The following is a 21,913-nucleotide window of genomic DNA, read 5'->3' as shown; positions in this document are numbered from 1 at the left end:
AGTTTTCTAATATATTGAAACAGATATTCTTATAGAAGGCTGTTTACTCAACTATAGGGCTTTTCTCTTCTGTTTTATATGTGAAAAATAAATAATGTAATATATTTGTACTTGGCTATTAAATTTAAGAGGTAAATAATTTCATTTTACAGGCAAAAGGAGGTATTCCAACTTGAAAACTACTCATTGGATAGTTATTAGACATTTTAAGTATATTTAGGTTAAATTAATAAACTCTAACTTTTATACTAGGCTAGAAATACGTACTTACAAAGGTTTTCTTATTCTTAGTCATATATGGGATCCTAGTCATGTTATAGATTTGGAAAAGGGGACCTGAGTGTTTCAGGTGATGTTCAGTCTCAGATCTTTTAAGGCCCCAACTGCTTCCTTTATACAGCATTCCTGTATTGTGCTCTGACTTAAATTGATTTTGTGACTGAAAGGATTTCGTGTTCTAGAATTCTCACTTCAGCTGATTATTTTCTAGAGTTTTAAATTGTGTAGTAATTGATGCCCACCAACATTGAAACATCTTTGGGCAGCTCTTTGTAGTGGCTGTAGAATATGCAAGCTGCTAGGCTAGGATAGTTCTTAGATTAGATGGGGTGAATGGATAAAGTCATCCTGTTTGTTGTTGCTGTTCCTAAAATTTCTTCATAATCTCAGGGGCCATAAAATCACTTCTGTTGCTTGTTGGACTTCATTGTTGGTAAAGAGAGTTAGTTCTTGGGATTTAAGCTGTGACAGCAGTTCACTGATTACAGAGAACTCATTTGTTTTGAACTCTGCCTTTTCATTATGTTTCCCATTACATGCATCCCTCATGGCTTAGAAATGCATGTGATGGGGAGAGGAAATCACTCATCCCTACTACATTGAACTGCCTCCCCCACCCCCAGAACCCCCACAGAATATTATGAAGATTTAATTAGGAGATGGAAATTTTTAAAAAAATTTCCATTCATACTATGGCTCCTTTTATATGTCAATTTGCTTACTAGTGGCAAGAAGGAAGACTAAATAAATATATAGATAGTCCTGAGAGAGGTCTTAGTGACTGTGAAACCCTGATGAAGAGGAAGGTGTATAACTTGTTGAATCTTGTTTTCAGTTTGTTCTTGTGGTAATAATAATGTGAGGAGCCTCCTTAATATCATTCTTTATTCCATCAAATGTACTTGTATCTCAGTAAGATGCTTTAAAACTGATTCATCTTTCTCAATGCTGCAGGATCTTCCAGCTTCTCCTGAGCAAATGATTAAGAATTAAATTCCTGAAACATAGGTGTAGATTTTAGAGCTTGAGGATCCTACAAGTGATACCTTGCCTTTCCCTACTTATGCTCAGAGCAAATTGAGAGAGACCCAAGAGTCAGGCTGTTGGAGACCAAATTGTCACCATTTTTACTCATTATGCTTTTTAAAGAATATGACCCATGTTAAAAAAAAAAAGAAAGAAAGAATAGACTTTCTAACACTGTAGTCTAGAAAAAGACAAATTTAATCAGCCATAGAAGGAGTTAGCCAATGGGGGTTGGAGGAGGGTAATCTGGTTGACCCCAAAGATTCTTTAGAACCAATCCTGAATTTGGGAGCATGGATGAGTTTGCTTTTGTGACACTTTGTTATTGACACACTAATGTTTTCCTTTTCCTTACAGGAGACAGATTTTGTCTGTTTTGATGGTGGAAGAGATGATTTTGATAATTATAGTGTAGAAGAACTTCTAGGATTTTTGGAATTGTATGATTCTGCAAATGAAGATTCTGAGAAAGCTATAGAAAAAGTGGAACAATTTCCTGAAGTCTCCCAGGATGTTGAACCTGAACCTAAACCAGTAGTAGCAAACTCAGAGCAAATTGAAAGTGCATTCTCAGAAAACACTATGGATCTTGAGGAACAATTTCTGGCTCAGAAGAACCATCCTCATGCAGATAGTCAAACAGATAATGCTCAAGGTGAACAAACTTCATTTGAACCCTTTGAAGAAATACTACAAGATGAATTGAAAGTGCCAGAAAGTGAAAACAACAAAACCAGCAACAGTTCTCAGGTCTCAAATGAACAGAAGACTAATGCTTATACACTTTTGAAAAAAGAAATGACATTAGACTTGAAAACCAAATTTGGTTATACTGCTTATGCACTTGTGTCTGATTATGAGACGACCAGACTGGTGACTTCATTAGACGAAGATTTTGATGATGAGGAATTGGATGCTGATTATTATGCATTTGATAAGGAAGAAGAGGAGAATGAGGAAAGCTTTGGGGAGCTCCCATTACTAACCTTTATAAGTGAAGAAGGCATGAAATTCCCAGTAGAGTTTGGAGTGGAGAAATATTCAATAGGTGAAGAGCAGAATTCAAATGAAGAAGATAAGGTTGAGGTAACTCTGCCCCCAGGCATCAAGGATGATGACAAAAATATACTGACAACCTTGGAGGATACTTTATTTATTGGCACAGGTGGTGACGAGAAAACAGATATGATGGATTTGGGGAATTCTTATTCAGAAGAAGAAAAAGAAGATGAGGAAGCTTTAGTTCCAGATAGAAAACAGAAGAAACCACAAGCAGCAACAGATTATATTTATCCTGAAAGTGCAGAATATGGTCTTTTTGTGGAAACCTCTAAGACAGATAATGATGAAGAGCCAAAAGTGGACATCGAACTTCATATTAAAGGAAAAGAGACAGATGTTCAGGAGCCTAAGAAGCACCTGATGCAAGATGTTTCAGAATTAGAGGATGAGAAGATAGAAGGTATGATTGCATATACTTCTCCCCAAAGCAATAAGCTCAGCTCATTGCCAGCTGTTGAAAAGGGCAAGGACACATTAAAATCAGCCTTTGAAAACAAAGAGAATGACCTAAAAGAAGCAGTTATCCATATCTCAAAAGACTCAAAAGAAGTGAATGAAGAACTCTCTTCACCTGGAGAGAAGATTTTGGAAGATAGCTTAGAGAATAAATCTCTACATAAAGCTGTAGGGAGTCTGATGACCCAAGAACAGAGTAAACCACCAGAATCCTTGGGCATTGCAACATTCCTGGGAGATAATCAAAATGATACATCCAAAGATGGAATGGAGGAGCCAGGTTCAGTAAATACACCAACCCTGCACATAGACTCAGTGGAGCATCAACCTCAGGAAATTAAAGAGGGACTAGTTCTGAAAACTGAAAATCAATCTGGATTCTCCTCTCCAGATGGAATTGGTTTGTTAAGAGGACCAGAAGAAGAAGTCCACAGTCCCAGAAAAAATTTTTCTTGGCAACAAGAAAGAGATGTGATTGTTACAGTTAGTCATGTAAATGAGAAGATAGGGCTTTCCAAGCACAAGGGTAAAGAGCAGTCCTTGGCTGAAGAATTGATTCAGCATAAGGCAACACAGGGGACACAGGAAATTAAAAAAACAGAGCAAACTGACGAGGTAGAAGTACCGGGTCTCCATACCGAAAGGCCAGCATCAGTAGAGGAGGATTATTATCCCCCTGAAGAGCTACTGGAGGATGAAAATGCTGTAAGTGCAAAACAGTCAAAAGAAAAACATTCTGGGATTCAGAATGTTAACCAGCACGTTCTTGAGAAAGCAATTTTAGAGACTATCAATCCTGATCTAGAAACCAAAGAAAACAAACAAGAAATGAGTATAATTTGGGAGATTTTTAAGAAAAGTGAAACCACAGCCAAAAGGGTAGACATGATGGACAAGGAACGAGGTGATATGGAAATGGGAAAGGAGGAAAGTCCTCTGGCAGATGAGGAAGCCCAAGGACTCTTTGACGGAAGTGATGAGGAAAACACTCAGACTTCAGGGATAAGTGAAGTATTTCAGGATAAAAATTCTGATGATCTTGAAAAAGACAACCCTAAGGAACATCTGAACACTTCAGGGTCTACAGAAAAGGCTACTGGAAAAGAAATCTCAAAAGAGGAACTTGAGGACATAGGGCATATCACGGATGCAGAAAGCCAGGGTCCTGCTTCTGCAGATCTTGAAGATGATATACTCCCACAGAGTCCACATATAGCCCTAAAGCCAGAGCTTAACGATCAGGAGGAAGACTTGCCCATAATCCGCAGCTTCTTTACAGAACAAAAGTCCTTGCAACGCTTCCTGAAGTACTTTGATGTCCAAGAACTGGAAGCCATGTTGCAGGAAATGTCATTAAAGCTGAAGTCGGCACAGCAGGAGAGCCTGCCCTATAACGTGGAAAAAGTTCTAGATAAGGTCTTCCGTGCCTCTGAGTCACACATTTTGAGCGTAGCAGAGCAAATGCTTGATAATCGTGTGAATGATATTAGAGACATAGGAATAAAGGAAAGTAACATATTTGAAGAGGCTGCAGTGCTTGATGATATCCAATACTTGATCTATTTTGTGAGGTACAAGCACTCCACAGTGGAGGAGACTGCTCCATTGATAACAGTGCCTCCTCTACAGGAAATCTGGACTAAAGCTGAAGGTAAATACCTGCTTGCGGCTTGAGCTGGAGAAAAGGAGTTGTTCCATCCAGGTGTTTTTGTGTATTATTGTAAAGTTCTGTTCAGTTTCCATGTGCCTAAAGGAGAAAGAAGGCTGACTCAGGAGCCCCATATATTCCTTTATTCATTCTTTTGGGCTAGAGCATGAAAGGACATTGCTTATTCTTTTTTCCTTTAGGACAGTTGGGATTGGTTAGCATGTTCAAAGAGAAATTTTATAAAAAGTTAAAGAGAAAGATATAAATGAGAAACTAATGCACAAAAGTAGACCTGTTAACAGTACAGATTTTATGTTAAAATTATAAAAGGGCTTTATTAAACATAATTTCTTAATCATAAAATATCTGTACTAGATCATGTGGGTGTGGAGTTACTAGCATAACTTTTTTTATTTTAGAATTTAATCTCTTTTTATGTGGTGCTGAGGATCGAACCCAGTGCCTCACCTGCACTAGGCAAGTGCTCTGTCACTCAAGCCTAGCCCTGGAATAACTTTTAATGGATAGCTTGCCTGAATTCCCCTCCCCAGCATTTATATTTGTGGATACCATGCTATTTCCAGTCTCTTGGGGGAGAGGTCACTTATTCTGGTTTTACTCCTCTGGGTTCTAAGGTCCTTGCATTCATATTAATCAAGGATGGAACCAGGATGACAAGCCTTATAATGTAGTGCTTGACACATAGAAGCCTTTCAATTAAATATTCCTCAAACTGACAATGAGCCCCAATATCCTGATAAAAGCTTTCTGTTTCCTGGTTTCATATTTGATCATCTCTATCCATTGTTTTTCAAAATGAAATATTTCAACTGAGAGTATATGATAAGAATTCCAGAAGGACATAAAGCCATTGGAAAATTTACATCCCAAGAATGCTAATTTTACCTGATAATTTGGGGAAGAAAACAGTTGTACATTTAATCAAAGCAGATATATTTTGGATAAGAATGCAAAGTACAAGTGAATGTTCAGGGTAGAATATGAAGCTGTGAAGAGATAATCTTTGCTCTGGATCCTATTGGTCTATGTCCTGAGCTCAGGAAGGAGATAGGTTCACCATTTGGCTCCTAGGTTACTTGGAACATATTTGAAAGTCACATTAGCAAGCTAGACTTACGGAATTCCCTTCTCTATACTGGCTCGGTGAGACCAGCTCACTTGTAGATGAAAGAGTTCCTGTTATTTCTGAGCAGAATAGACATTTCACATTTTTGTTCTGGACCAGAATTCTCTTCTGCACATTTATTCATGTGGGTGTATGTTGGTTTGCCAAGGGAAGTTAAGTTATTGAAGCCTCTATCATAAATGTATTTGTTTATGAAATACTTTGGATTAAAGGCTTCTTTATAAATTTGACTGTATAGTTCAGTCATCCTTTAAGTGGGATGAAAACAATGAACCCTCCCGTATCCTTGCCCAGTTGTTCTCATGGGCGCATGCCAGGACAAGGAGGGCAGTGTTGAGGTATCTGGAGCTGTGTGCTGAGGGGGAGTGCTGATCATTGGGCTTAAGTGGGGGTAGATAGTGTCATCCAGCTGGCTCAATGCATTCTTCTCCCCTGTAGAGATGCAGCCACCCCATGAAGATGATTTTCCTAAAGAGAACACAAATCATCTTAATAGAAATCTTCATGAAGAGCCTCGCCTCCTGAGTCATCATTTAAATATGAACCATCCTGAAGAGCCCAGCCTCTTGAGTCAACCTGTGACTGAGGACATGGGTGTCTTAGAAATGTCTCAGATCCCAAATACTGAGAAAGTAGACCCAGGTAAAGCTTGCCAATTTTTCTCTACAAAGTAGAGGCATTATCATAATGAAGGCTTTCAAGGATATTTGTTGCCAAAGGTACAAAATAGAGCAGAGAGTAATATAGGTACATGTGAGTTCAAAAAACAAAATCTCTTAAGTGAGAGAAAATCAAGAATAAAGATGACTAGAAATCAAAAATAGGCCAGAGACTGTAACTCACCTAAAAGCAAATGTTTAGCTATGACTAGCTTGTGTAAACCATTTACAACTAAAATATTATTCTTCAAAGGCCTTATGAACTGTAATTTTCAACCAGACCAACAGCATCAGAAACTCTGGGGGTGGGACCCACAATCTGTGTTTAGCAGGCCTTCCAGGAAAGTCTGGCCTGGTACAAGTTAGCTTGAGAATCACTGTTCATAGTCTCTTAAATTCTGTGTTTTTTCCCTTTTCTTCTAAATGGAATGTACTATACCTCAAGTCCTGTTTTGACTTGCTTCCTGGACATGGTAATTAAACTTTTTCAAATGCAGTCAATCGTCCAGATCTTTATACTTACAGGAAGCAGTACAGAACTGCAATCCATTTTAGACTGACACTAATGAATACTTCATCATAGTGCACAGTATCCAGTGGGAGATGAGAAACAATTTTTCAAAAAGATCCCCAATAATGGCATCAATAGCATTCTACTTTTGTGTTGCTCACTCTCATTTTATCAGTAAATTACATTATGACTAATTGTTTTATTTTATCCATCCAGTATGGTGCTATGAAGCCATAATTACTGTATTTTGTGTTTTTAAAGGTTCTGGTCTGTAAGCATAGCTATAGCATTATCCTGCACCAGTGCAGGGCTTAGCAGCACTGATCCTGACCCCGCCCCCATCTGCACACACAGAGTGTAGGAGAACTCATGGCAGGGGGGATTCAGTTAATTTGAGAAGGAATAACATATCAGTTCTTCCATTTTCCAGAAGACATTTCATTCATATATGAACACTACTGACTTCTGAACTGTCTTTAACTCCATAAGGTTCTGAAAATGAATCACGCACCATTAAGATTTGTTATTTTCATGCTCCAAAACTTTCAAGATTAGGGAAAACTTGGCTTACAAAATTAAGCATGAATTATTTCCCTGGCCTTTTAGGTTCCACCACAAAATGATGTCAATCACCTTTATATGTAAAATCTTCCCAAATGTCATTTAATGTGTCTCAAGTGCTGAGATGCTGAGCCAATGGGCAGACTTCACCAGCAGTCAAATTCATAGACCAATAGTGATTGGAGGGCCTGGGGTTGTAGCTCAGTGGTAGAGTGCTTGTCTAACATGTGAGGCACTGGGTTTGATTCTCAGCACTGCATACAAATAAATAAAATAAAGGTCCATCAAAAACTAAAAAAAAAAAAATTTAAAAATTAGGCAAAAGCTTAAAAAAATAGTAGTGAATGGAATCTCAGGGTTGAGAAAGACCTTAGAGGCAACTGGTCCAACTTCCTTTTTTTTTAGAGAGAGGAGAGAGAGAGAGAGAGAGAGAGAGAGAGAGAGAGAGAGAGAGAGAGAGAGATAGTTTTAATATTTATTTTTTAGTTATCTGCGGACACAACATCTTTTTTTTTTTTTTTTTTTTATGTGGTGCTGAAGATCGAACCCTGGCCGCACGGCCAGACGAGCGCACTACCGCTTGAGCCTCATCCCCAGCCCAACTGGTCCAACTTCTTAATAACTGCACGTTGGACTCCTAGCTGTTTAATCAAATGTACCCCAGGCTCATGTAACTCATACTGAAATTCCACCCCTACAAGCTCTCAGGTCTAATTGGAATTCTACCTCATTCACAGAGCCTCAATGCAGGTCTGTACCCAATATCCTTTAGTCTCTCTTGATATTACTGTGTTCTTTTTAAATAGCTGTCATCTGTCCACTCAATAAATAGTTGTTGAGTATCTCTGCCAGGTGCCAGATGCTGTGTTAAGCCTTGGCTCATTCCACCTGTAAATCTGCAAACCAAGACTCCCTCTCTTTCAGCTTTCCTAAAATTTTTAACACAAAGTTTCACCAGCACTAAATCCATGTTTGTTGAATGTCACCCTGTCTATATATCTCTGGTTTTAAAATTTTTCCTTTAGTAAATATTGTTCTGATAGCAGTTGTATGGCCATGGAAGTAGTGGAGAGTAGATTGGAGATTGTTCATTTTATAATTGAAGGGTCTGACAGCTCTAATTAGGATTTTGAAGTTTTCTTCTCTGTGTTAATTGTCTTTAGGAGAGCCACATATTCCAGGCACTGTGATTCATATATTTAGTGAAACACTGATGAATATTGAAACTGAAGAGAGACAATTCTTATTCTATAGCATAAAATAAAATAGCCATTTCCCCTTTCAATTTTAGAGCTACTTATAACAGAAGGTACTCCTGTTGATGATGCTGATACAGAAAAACAACTAAAGGACATAAAGTTGGAAGAGCCAGCAGATGCCACCCTTTTGGACAACGTGCTTTCCTTGTTATATTCATACTTGCTTTATTTCACTAAGATGGTAAGTTTGACATAGTTTCTTCAATTAGAATGTTGATTATTTATTAGTTTTTAAGTGGCTTCTGGTCATGAAGTGAAGAACTTAAAATGTCTTTATGAAAATGACTCCTGACCCTTTGAGTAGATAGCTCCTAAAACAAAAGCCATAGGGGTGTGGCTTAATGGCTACTTAGTTTAGCATATGAGGAAGATTTGCTGTCTACCAAGGCTGGACATTTGTACACCTGTAAAAACTTGGTTCTTCCCCTCAGAACCTTTCATTCTGGCAGGGAGATAATAGCATTCACTTGAAACACAGTAAGATAATGGCAGAAAGAGAGGTATTTATTTGATGGTACAACATTATTGTCCATAAATGCATTTATTATGGTTGGAAGGGTGATCAATAAGGTCAGAAAGTAGTTGAGATGTGTTTGAAGCACAGGCAAAGGGCAAACAGGAGTGTGACATGTGGTTTGTTGTTGATTAGACAGGCTGGGGTGGAGGATGGTGGGGGAAGCTGGCAGTCAGAAGAAATGTGTTCAGAGAAATGGAAACATGAAGAAAAGGATATTTGGGGAGGCCAGGAGAATGTAAATAGTTGGTGTTGTATAACGTGTGAAGTTGGAGGGGGATGGTCTGTTGGAGAGGCCAGCAAATCTTAAAGGAAGTTTTGGGCCAAAGTAGCATTAGACCATTAATAGTGGGGATCCTTAGAAAGTTTTAAGAATGAAAGGAATTAGGTTAGATCTGTTTCTTAGAAAGAGTCACTTAAGGCTGACCTTTCTAAAGAAAATCATGATCCAAACAAGACATTTAATCTGTCTAGAAGCTTATCTAAGCATTTTAGGACTTACCTCCCCGTCATGGTATTTGTTGATGTTGGACTTTTAGAGTTTAATTATAGGAATGAGAAAGCTTTTAGAGCTTGGAGGATAAGATGGTCCTAGGGCCATTGTGACAGTAATCCTTCTCAACTGAAGTTGTTTCCTGTAAGTTGTGTTATTTCAAGACTTGTTTAAGAAAAGTGATGTTGTTTTTTTCCTTGTAAAATGTATAGATTTTGAAGCCAGGTAGATCTGGTTTCAAATCCCAAGGTTATCATTTAGAAGTTTGGGCAAATAACTAAACTTTTGAATATCAGATTCCCCATCTGAAAAATGTAGATAATGCTTACTCCAATCATAAGAATTAAATGATTTGACAAGGTAAAGTGTCTGGTGAGATGTCTGGCATTTTGTAGGGTTTTACCCCCACGCACCCCCTAATTCTCATGTATGCAGTCAGAGGTGGTATAAAGACAATGAATACCTGGGGAGGAGAGACCACCAGGGTGGAAAAGATGTGATGGGGAGAAATGAATCAGTTTTCATTTGGCTCCATGTTTGTTCATGGTGGTGGCAGCCACCTGGGTAAGTAGTATGTACAAGCCAGGCAGTTAGAATAATGATATTTCCAGTGATTAAAGCCCAGTCTTCCACAGTCATAATTTGATTATCAGAATGAATCAACATCACTTGGAAAGTTTACAGCCTCATGATATGGGAAGGATTTCTTTATTCGTATTTTTAGGTATGCACAGAGCCCTCCTCTAGGTCTAGGTCGGGGTACACGAATGTGGTGCAGGTATGGTCAGTGATTTTGCGGTGATAGGTAAGACATTGACGTGAGTGGCAAAGAAGAGGCACAATGTTACGAGACTGATTTGAAAGGAGCCTTCAAAAAGGCATTTTGATGGCCCAGTATGTACAGGACATTGTGCGAGGACTAAAAGAGTCTAACAGGTGTAAGGCGTGATTGTGATTTTTGAAAGCCTTAAGAAAAGGACTTAACAAATATATGCAAAAATTATGAACAAGTCAATGTAAAATCTTAAACAAGTAGTATGATATCTGATAGGACTGGAGAGTAATAGGCTCTGATGTGTTTGGGAGATGTGCACCAATCAGATTCATTGATCAATGGAATCTTAGTAGAATCTTAGTGTTAGAAGAAACCTTGGAAGGCTGTTAGTCTAGTTTCTCACTCATTGCTGTAATTTTCTTTACTGTGGCCCTGACGAGTAGTTATGAGGCCTGTACACCAGTATTTCCTAGCAGGAGTCACTCTCTTACAAGGCTATATGTTCTTCTGTTGTCTAGTTCATCCTTGTATTGACTCCAAATTTTCCTCCACATGATTTCCTCTATAAAATTGAATTCTTTTCTACATAGAAATCCTTTAAATATTTGAAGTTATATCTTAATTTAAAAATTATTTTTAGTATTTTTATCATGGAAACTTTCAAATAAGAGCAGAGAGAATAGTAGGGGACTATAGGTAATCATAACATACTGTACATTTCAGAATACTAGAAGAAAAGATTGTGAAAGTTTTACCATAAATGATGTTTGAGGAGGTAGATATATTTAACCTGATTTAAACGTTACATAGTGTATACATGCATCAAAATGTCATGTTACCTACTTCAATAATTATAATGTTTATTTCTATGTACTAATTAAAAAATAAATTTAATTAGAAAAGCTTTAAAGAAAAGCATAGAGAATAGTATAATGAACCCATGGGCCATCACCCAACTTAACAGTAATTCCTTGATAGCCAATATCAGTGAGTTTTTTTTTTTAATTTGTTCTAATTGGTTATACATGATAGCAGAATGCATTTTGATTCATTGTACATAAATGGAACAAAACTTTTCCTAGTTGTACACAACACATGTAGTAGTCCTACATGTACCTCGGGTAATGAGGTTCATCTCATTCCACCATCTTTCCTATCCCTATGCCCTCTCGCCTGTCCTACCTCCCCTTTGCCCAATCACAGTTCCTCCATTCTTTCCATGCCCCTTACCACCCACCTCACCCCCATTATGGGTCAGCATCCACTTTCAGAGAGAACATACAGCTTTTGGTTTTGGGGATTGGCTTACTTCCCTTAGCCTGATATTCCCATTCACCCGCAGATGCCATAATTTTTTTCTCTTTTAATGCTATAAGTAACATTTCATTTTGTATATGTACCACAGTTTCTTTATCCATTCATCTGTTGAAGGGTTGTTTCCACAAAACTAAGGAATGCTTCACAAATGTGGGTGTCATCCTTGCTCAGGGACCATGCTAATTTTTTCTGTATTGTCCCAATTTTAGTATATGTGCTGCCAAAGCAATCACACTCTGAGTTTTAACAAATGTAGATACCCATGTAAAAACTACCATAATCAAGATATAGAACAGTTTTTTTCACTAGAAAGGGGGTTTCCTTGGGATCCTTCCCAGTGAGTTCCTTCACCACCTGTTCCAGGCAACCACTGATAACTTTTTTTTTTTAAAACTATAGGTTCATTTTTCCTACAGTACTATTTCATATATATGCCCCTATAAGTGGACTCATATCTAGGAGTGCAATTGCCTCCTATGTTTAATGTATGTTTTTATCTTATGTGATACTGTCAAGCCATGCTAATAAATGACCACAATCATTTTATACTTCCACCAGCAATTTAGGAGACTTCCACTTGACTTCATCTTCACTAGCACTTGGGCCATTCTAGTGGGTATGTCTTTGTGAGTTTATTTCCTGATAACTAATGATATTGAGTGAACTTTTTTTTTTTTGAGATAGGGTCTTACTAACTTGCTTAGGCTCAAACTAACTTGCCAGCCTCAAACTTGGTATCCTCCTACCTCAACCTTCTGAGATGCTGGGATTACAGACATGTGCTATCATGCCTGGATCAAATACTTCTTCATGAGCTTGTTGACCATACTGGTTTTGTATGTCAACTCTCTCTGGTTAGCTGGAATCCAGACTTCTCCCAGCTCAGTGCCAACTGTGGGATTGGTTAGCTTATAGTTGTTCTTGGCCCTCGCAGGTACTGCTTAGAATGTAGCCCCAAACTGAAGACCACCTCCATGCAGATTTCTGGAACTCTTTTTCTTTGTGGCTCCCATCTTTCTGGTAGTTTTCTCTACATGTTTTTGGCTGCTTAATCTCCTGGAACTCTGGTCTCTTTCTCCTCAGTGAGACTGTTAGGCCCCATTTGGGTTCCCCTTCCCAAACTGAGGTCTAGAGGGTGCCTCAAGGTAGAATGCTCACCTATTTGTTCTCCTTCTCTTAGGGGTGACAGTTGCATGTCCCTTGTGGCTTTCTATCTGAAAAATAGCTCTTTAAAAATATATTTTGACTGTGCATGGTGGCACATGCCTTAATATCCTAGTGGCTCAGGAAGCTGAGAGAGAATCATGAGTTCAAAGCCAGCCTTAGCAAAAGTGAGGTTCTAAGTAACTCAGTGAGACCCTGTCTCTAAATAAAATACAAAATGGGGCTGAGACTGGGGATGGGGCTCAGTGATCAAGTGCTCCTGAGTTCAATCCCTGGTACCAAAAATATATATATTCCAACTTTCTGGTTGCTTTCAGTGGGAGAACAAGTCTCATATAAGTTAATTGATTTCTCCTTTTGTTGTAACTTTTTGCAATAATTGAAAAAAATACGTTTGTGGGACTTCTAGGATATATTGTAGTTTTGGTGAATAAATGACATCCCCCTGGTACAACAATTTAACCTGTTTTCTCTATTGCCTTTTTGTTTTTTTTTTTTTGGTGGTGCTGGGATTGAACCTCGGGCTCCATGCATTCTAGGCAAGTGCTGAGCTAACAACCTCAGCTTCTCTCTGTTGCTTTATATTTCTTGGAAATTCATAGTCAGGTTTAGGTTCAATTCTTTTTCTTATGAAAACTTAATAGGAAATATTGCATTGACATATGCATATCCTCTCCTTTGATGTTGACTACTAGTCAACAGTGACGTTGGTGAGATTTGCTAATATATTATAGGTTGCAAAATAGCAATGGTCTGAGTTGCTGGATTTTTCTTTCTTCATTTAAAGGATGGGATGCCTACACAAATAAAAATTTGATTATTCTTTTTTTTTTTTGGGGGGGGGGGGTATTGGGAATTAAACTCAGGGGCATTTGGCTAGTGAGCCATATCCCCAGCCCTATTTTGTATTTTATTTATATACAGTGTTTCACTGAGTTGCTTAGCAATTCCCTTTTGCTGAGGCTGACTTTGAACTTGCTATCCTCCCTCCTCAGCCTCCCTAGCTACTGGGATTACAAGTGTGTGCCACGGCGCCTGGCTATGATTGATTATTCTTTACACAGATATTTGGTTTGTATAGTTAAGGCAGGAGATAAATATTTGATTCCTTTTCTTTATTTAAACACTTTTCAGAATAGTAAGGTATTCTTCTAGCTTATCAAATGATACCCAAAGGGGCTTGAAATCTTTTTATTGTTTCATTGTTTTTATTTGTTGCCATAAAATTAATTAGTTCTTTCATATATTTAAGTTTTTGTCTTAAATGAATTTTTTAAATTATAAAAACCAGGTTATCTAAGAGAAAAGAATGATCCAGAGGGATTCTAGCCAGGTGTTAGACAATGTGATGATATAGGGCCTGTTACAAACTGGAAAATTTAAAGTATGCTCAATTTAAAGTATTTAGATTCAGGCTGGAGTTGTGGTTCAGTGGTAGAGCGCTTGCCTAGCATGCATGAGGCACAGGGTTAGGGTTAGGGTTAGGGTTAGGGTTAGATGGTTAGGGTTAGATGGTTAGATGGTTAGGGGTTCGATCCTTAGCACCATATAAAAACAAAATAATGTGTCCACCTGAAACTAAAGATACATAAATAAATTTTTTAAAAAAGTATTTAGATTCATTATACTTGAAAACACTGCAAGTGAACAAAAAATATGAGACTGTCAGTATCCTTTCTCTTGAAGAAACTATTGGAAAATATTGAGGAGGTGGATTTCTGACGAGGAGGTTGGTTTAGAATTGCCATGATTCTTTGTGACTGTTTTGTTATAAATTTAAGGTTTCCCATTTCTTCTAATTTGTCTGTTTCAGCTGTTTACTACATTGCCTGATGAGTATCAACCTGGGCCTGATTTTTATGGACTACCATGGGAGCCTGTAGTTTTCACTGTTTTCTTTGGATTGGTATCCTTTGTCATTTTCTTTTGGAGAACTGTTCTTGTTGTGAGTAAATTAACTTACTTATACCTTAGCACATAAGCACAAGGATTATTTTATATAGTCACTGCCCCCCCCCCACTTTTTTTCCTTTTCAGTTGCTAAAACACAAATTAGTGGTTTAAGTCAAACTAACCTTATAAAATAATTTAGTGTGGGTGCAGTTGGTAGAACTGGTAATTCTTACAGCCATCCTGACCAGTAGTTTCAAACGTATCAGAAGTCTTAAAAGTGGGATAAAAGATGGGATAGGTTAGATAAATATCCTTTTATGTAGCATATATGTCTAGTAATCTATATTAAAGAAATAACTATGCTTTGAAGATTTTGGTAATGTTTTTCAGTGGAACAGTGTATTAGATTGAAGACTTAGCACAACATAATTCATTTAGGGGATATTGTATGTTCGCTTAATGGAATAGTAGGCAGATTTATCTATTTCAAAGCTTTGAGGTACAGAAAATGCTCACAATTAAATGTGAAGTGGAAAAAAAAGCAGAAACTAAGATTTAAATGTTGATGAACTGTATGTTAATATAAACACATATAAACAGGGGGAAATGCTACAAAGAAATACAGTAATATGAGAAAAAGGAGATAAGATAATTTTTCCAGTCTTTTATATATATTATTCCCAGATTTTATGATTTGATCATATGTACAGAAAATACCTTTTTATTTGGAAGTATAGATTATGTGTTGTCCAAAAATCCATTAAATGTTTTGTTCATTAAGTCTTTTTTTTCTGAGCAGAATTAGTCTATCTCTGTGTATGTGTGTACATATATGTATAAGCGTATATATATATAAGCTTATACATACATATGTTTGTACTGTAGGTCATTCTGTTTCATAGTTATTTAACATAATTGGAAGAAAATTATTTTAGGTAAATGGACTTTGCATATGAAAAGCCTAACAGTTAAAGAGGCCAAAAGCATTGGATACAAATCTTTTCAAATCTGAGTGTTCTTTTTCTGATTTCTTAATTATATCAGACATATCATTGTTAAGGTAAGTTTCCTCTCCTTGTACAATTGAGTGTAAAATCTCTTAAAAAGCATTCCCTTCTTAAATAGAAGAATCATTTGCCTGGATTCCTGTGAGGAATTTTCACAGTTCAATCTCATTGAACTTTTTCTCAGCTAAAAGGAAAAAGGAAATAGAAGGATAAAGAGAAGGGAAAAACATGAAAACACTTTATATTTCTCTCTTGTTTCTTTCATTTCAAGAAAGAAACAATACCTGTTTCTCTTTTCACTAGGTTATGTGGGATCTGGTTCCTAGCTGTTGCTCCTCAGTTTCAGCATTTGACTTTGGAGCTTTAGTCTCTTCCTTAGATGACTGCTTTTATGCTACTTCCCATTTTCTTCTGTTGTCATTTTGAGTAAAAGGTTAGCAAGGCTATGTCATTAAAGAAATGCCATTTCTTTCTGTGTTGGAGTTTTCTGAATGCAATTTCCTATTACGAAGATCCCATGGATGATCCATGGACACATCTGAGTATTCCATCACCATTTATAACATTTGAAAGGACAAGTATATGCTAAGTTACAAAGAAATTTAGTGATGTTTTTAAAAAAATTCTGCTTAGGTTTTATTATCAGGCAGTTTATTGCTGTCTTTAGGAAATGATTGTTTTTGTCCTTTCCAGAATATGTTAATTGTCATTTCTCTTGTTGCTTGTGCATTTTCTTCTAGCAGTCTTCCCTTTCAGATTTCTTGCTATATATTTAGTGGTTTGTAGAAATAAGATGATGTAGCCTATTAGTTTCTAAATTCAGCCAATAGGCAAATTTAAATTGGAGTTCTAAGATGTTTTCTGGTGAGTGAAAGTGGCATATCTTAGTACAAAGATTATGCTATGCCTTAATATCGTTTCCTCAGATTCCTTTTGATTGTTTCTAGACTTTATCCTGGTTATTTAGAATTCTCAAGTAAATGATTTTGAGTACACACACACACACACAAATACACACACACATCTTTACTGTGAAATAAGGTACATATCTTAGTGTGTTTATGTCAGAGCCTATTTATGAAATATAACTACCAATTAAATTTAAAATTCTTGTTAACCTTTACTTATTTTTAATCCTATAAATTTATTATTCTGAACCAGAATGTTATTAAATTCTCACTTGGTTATGATTCTGACTGTTGTTTTAGGAATGCTGTTTCTATTGAGCAGATGTTTGACATCAAATTTAATCTTTTTTCTCTCTTCTAGGTAAAAGATAGAGTATATCAAGGTAAATTTTTAGGTTTCTTAAACTTGTATTGTATTGGTGTTTGATGTGTGTTTTATGTATGTTAGAAGTAGATACAGTGACTTTTAATGTCTATTACTTTTTTTTACCTCCTGAAAATTTTACTATTCCTAGGTTGTTAGCATGGATAACTGAGTAGATGATGCTGGTTCCAACTCTGAGATAGGAGATAAAGAGGAGGAACAAATTGTGGATAGGGAGAACATAAGTTTTAATTTGGGGCAGATTAACTTTGAATATTGATGTAATGCAGATGTATTACATTTGAAGAGTATTTCTATGCTAATGATTTAATCATGCATTAAGTAATTGAGTAGATAATTTAAAGAATGGTAATGTGAATCAGTATGCTTTCATTTCTGTTTTTCTTTGCAAAGAATTAAATGATTCCATTTTCTGAAAAGAAAGTGTTTTGAGAAGGGAGGAATATCAAGCTACAACACTTTACTGTATTTCCCATCTGTGAAATAAGCTTAAATGTGAAATATCATTTTGGATGTGAAGGGTACCTGGAATTGAACTCTGGGGCACTCTACTGAGCCACATCCCAAACCCCCTATATTTAGAGACCAAGTCTCACTTAGTTGCTTAGTGTCTCGCTCTTGCTGAGGCTGGCTTTGAACTTGGGATCCTTCTAGCTCAGCCTCCTGAGCCACTGGGATTACAGGTGTGCACCACCACACCCAGCAAAATATCATTGTTCTTATATTTTTCTTAAATTTTAATAATTTTATACTCTTATTGCTAATAAGCATAGATTGCTTTTTAAAAGCATACTAGTTATGCTAAGAAGTATTTCCTCATAGTACCATATAACATGTCTTTACTTTTAGTAGATTGAGTAATTGGATTTCATTTAGTGATTGTAATAATCTTGTGTATTTCCCCCTTTTAGTCACTGAACAGCAAATTGCCCAAAAGATAATCAATTTCATGAAAGAAGATGAAGAATTGATACAGAAATTTTCAAAGTATGAACAGAAGGTATAATTATTTTTTTGTTTCTTTCTCCCTTGGTTCTAGCTTGAATCATTTCTACCTGTTTTAATTTAAAAATCATATTTTAAAGTTTTTATTTCATTATTTCCTACAAATCATCCAAATTCTAAGCAGTCATATGTATTAAGTACTGCTTTCTTCTGGAAAGGGTCACTTGTCTGGAAGTAACTTGTATAGTAGCACTATAATTTGTGTATCTTAATTCTGAATGCTTTATTTACATAGATAAAGGAATCAGAGAAACAGATCCAAGAAACCATGAAACAAAATATGATTCTTTCTGATGAAGCAACTAAATATAAGGTAAAAATCCCTTCTTTGGGGGGAATTACATTCTAAATCAAAAGTAAATGTAATGAGTGAGTAATCTTGACACCTTTTTTCCCAGGATAAAATAAAGCTTCTTGAAAAAGCTAAAGAATTTCTGGATGAGAGAGCTAAAAGTCTTCATGTTATGTTAGAATCTGAAAGAGAACAGAATGCTAAGAATCACGACTTGGTAAGAGTTTTGCTGCTAAGTGTTGCTTTAATTTGGCTTTTGAAATATTTTGTAAAATTGGTTAAGTTGAACTTAGTCCAGCTGTTAACTAAAGTAAGATTAGGAGTCAAGGAAGTTGAACCCACATCTGTGCCCATTTTGTGGAACTTTTAAGTACTGATACAACAAATTATTTTTATGGGCCTAGGAAATATTTTTATTCTCAACCTTGGATAATTTTCATATTGCTTTGCTCTGCCCTTGGAAACATGCAGATCAACTAAAAAACTATTGTCCAATTGAACAGTATTTGTTTACTTTTTACTTGAAAGAGTAATGAATTAATCAATTTTCTGTACTTAAAAAAATTTTACTTACATATTTCATTTTCAATTTCTATAAGTTTCTGTAATTACATAAAAGTTGCAAAAGATAGTAGAGAGTGTGTTCTGAAATATCCTACCCCCAAGTAAGCTTGATCACCTAGCTGAGGTAGTATTTATCAGATTTCATCACTGTAAAAATTCTTTCCAGTCCTTTTCATATTATATTCTTTGGAAGTTACCATGCACAGCCCACAGTTAAAGTATGAAGAGTTACGAGCTCAGGATGCAGCTCATGGTAGAGCACTTGCCTAGCATGCATGAGGCCCAGGATTCAATCCCAGGCATTGCAAACAAAGATTGGGGAGTTATGTCCACTTCCTTAAGGAGCAAATATCTTTATAAATTTTTGGGAATTCTTCTGTATGTGAGATTAGTCTATTCTCCCTTAAATTTTATCATTTTTTACTTCAGATAAGAAAATTTTAAAAATGATCTTGGGAAATTTTTTTTCTCTATCACTAGAAAAAAAAATTACTAATTTGAACTGATTTATTTAAAACAGTAATTAGTTAATTTTCTATGCTTTAAAACATTTTATTATTGCATTATGATTTTCTATACTTTGACCTCTTTTTCTGGTTATCTCATAAACAGTAAGGTTGTGGATGCCATGAAATATTTATGACTTCATTTTCCCTCATCTCTTTCAGTTCTTGATTTTTTGCTTAGTCCAAAGCTGGATCCCCTGCATTACTGAAATGTAATGGGATGGCTTGACAAATATTTTGTTGTGTTTATCTTTTTTAGTATATATATGTGTGTACACACACGCACACACGCACACACACACACACACATATCACTATTTCTACTGAAATCCTAATGCATATTTTGTGTTCTGTTTTCACCTGGCAGATAATTGAAAATAAGAAATCTATAGAGAAGCTTGAAGATGTCATTTCAGTGAATACTTCTGAATTTTCAGAGGTAAAGCTGCCAACTCTTGCTAATGGGATAGTTGGCATAATGGGATATTAATACTATATCTTAGTTTTGTTGCGGACCAAAAATTTGAAGTGTGCTAAAATGTGCAAAAAATGAGAACTATATGATGTCTGGTTTGGGAAAGTATAACTTTGTTTTTTCTTTGGAATTAATTCACTAACTCTAGTGTTTTGCATTAGCTTCAAATTGTCTTTAATGAAGCTAAGCTTCGTGAAGAGAAGGTGAAGTTGGAATGCTGTCAGCTTCAGAAAGAAAATACCATACTTAAGACGACGAAAGAGCAGGTAAAGAAAATTTGATGTCATACATAATGTAAACTAGAGAAGTGAATATCATTATCTTGTATCTTTCTTGGATCTGTTTCTGAGGTAAGGAATATTCATGTACGACCTTTTCTAGATATGCAAAGTTTAAACATGCTCCCTAAATTGAGTGCATGTATATGTTCTCCATCTGTTTTGGATTTTTGGATTATTGCTTTTCTTATCAAATGTCAATCAGTTATTAACTTGCATAGCCTCAAAGAAACTTTTTAAACCAGAAAATTAAGTATTTTATGATCCTCTTTTGAGTAGTTACTGATTCACTGGCCAAGGGAAGATTACATGATAAGGAGTCTAAATTTAGGAGACAGTCATATGTGCCCAGCCATTCCTGCTGGAGGTAAATTATTTGAATTGGCAGCAATTTTCTGGGGAATGCAATAAACAGGGTCAACTTCCTGAGAACTCTGATGTTCTTACTGCAGCTGTGAGAGTTGGGGCCACTCTGCCCTCTTCCTTAACCAAGGTCTCAACCCCCTCGATTGAGGCAGGCCACCGAGGAGTATGGTTCTCTATTTCTTTGTCTAAGTCTTGTAGTCCTGATGTATCCAGTGCAGAAACCCCTCCCTAACCCACAGGAATTCATGTGTTTTGACTTTTCAGTTGCAGCAGGAAGTCAAAGACTGGTGTACATCACACGCTGAGCTCAGTGAACACATCAAATCATTTGAGAAGTCCCAGAAAGATTTACTTGTATTTCTTAATCACAAAGATGATACTATTAATGTAAGTTTATACTCCAAATACATGTTTCATCTCATGATTTCTCCTGAAATCTTCTGAATTAAAATCGAGAGTCTTCCAACCTTTTGCTTCTTTTCTAGACTTTGACTAATTATATCACACAGTTGAATCGGTTACAATGTGAATCTGAATCTGAGGATCAAAATAGAGAAGATGAGTCAGATGAATTAACCAACGGAGAGGTAGCAGGTAAGATCAGTCTCAGGGAGGTTGAATCCTTTTTTTGCTTTCCTGTCTTTAATTAAGTATTTATACAGATGCCACTTTTCAGCTAGCTGATTTTCTTCTTAAGCTTCAGGGTTGTAGACACATATCACTGGATCTATAGATATGTCTGTTGCATTGGCAGAGGTGGGTTGCTGGGGTATAATGTAGCAATAGGCATGTGAAGAACACTGACCTTTTCTATCCCATTGAAAACTAGTAAGTACACTGCAGCTACAATAGTCACATCCTGTACAATACTTAGAGTATTGAACATTGTACAGTAAGAGAAATTTATTTCTTATGCAGATGATAGTTGATTTTGATACTCATCATCTCTATGGCTCTGTGGTTTTAAGGTCCACAGTCAGTCTTAAGAGTCCAGAGGTAGTTGGAACCATAAACTAAGGCTGTGAGAACAGAGTCTAGAGACTATCAGAAAGCTAGAGTGAGGGAGTGTAACAGTGTTTACTGATGAGGAAAATATTTTCAGATGTTTTCTCCCAAGTTGGATATTGCTTACATAGCAAGTATTTCAAACCACACCTGGTAGTAGATTCAGGGAGAAAATAGAGGATTGAATCTTTCTAAATAAGACACTTACTTGCCCAGGTGAAGATAGATCTGAGAGAGAAGAAAAGCTTTTATCTTACAAGAATAGCATAGATAACATTTTAGTTGTGCAAACTAGAAATTCACCTTTTTTTGTTTTGTTTTTAAGACAGACAGTACTTTTATTTATTTTTATGCTGAG

The 21,913-nt window shown here is 36.3% G+C and overlaps 1 protein-coding gene and 1 non-coding gene across 2 annotated transcripts in view; one reads left to right on the top strand and one right to left on the bottom strand.

Annotated features, from left to right (window-relative positions):
• LOC143387691 (transport and Golgi organization protein 1 homolog) overlaps positions 1–21,913 on the top strand; it is a 50,833-nt gene that overhangs the window by 16,784 nt on the left and 12,136 nt on the right. Inside the window, exons 4-14 of the mRNA XM_077108125.1 lie at positions 1,663–4,474; positions 6,057–6,260; positions 8,641–8,789; positions 17,050–17,062; positions 17,976–18,064; positions 18,305–18,382; positions 18,468–18,578; positions 19,799–19,870; positions 20,068–20,172; positions 20,815–20,937; positions 21,036–21,144. Coding sequence (XP_076964240.1) covers positions 1,663–4,474; positions 6,057–6,260; positions 8,641–8,789; positions 17,050–17,062; positions 17,976–18,064; positions 18,305–18,382; positions 18,468–18,578; positions 19,799–19,870; positions 20,068–20,172; positions 20,815–20,937; positions 21,036–21,144 — 3,865 coding nt within the window. The remainder of the gene's footprint in view (positions 1–1,662; positions 4,475–6,056; positions 6,261–8,640; positions 8,790–17,049; positions 17,063–17,975; positions 18,065–18,304; positions 18,383–18,467; positions 18,579–19,798; positions 19,871–20,067; positions 20,173–20,814; positions 20,938–21,035; positions 21,145–21,913) is intronic.
• Positions 11,834–11,940, bottom strand: LOC143387694 (U6 spliceosomal RNA). The gene has a single exon (XR_013154907.1). It is a non-coding gene; the product is annotated as a U6 spliceosomal RNA (small nuclear RNA).

Source organism: Callospermophilus lateralis, unplaced genomic scaffold, assembly GCF_048772815.1.
Source record: "Callospermophilus lateralis isolate mCalLat2 unplaced genomic scaffold, mCalLat2.hap1 Scaffold_148, whole genome shotgun sequence".
Classification (NCBI taxonomy): Eukaryota; Metazoa; Chordata; class Mammalia; order Rodentia; family Sciuridae; genus Callospermophilus; species Callospermophilus lateralis.
The sequence above is the reverse complement of the archived record's forward strand: the minus strand, read 5'-3'. Positions and strand labels throughout refer to the sequence as shown.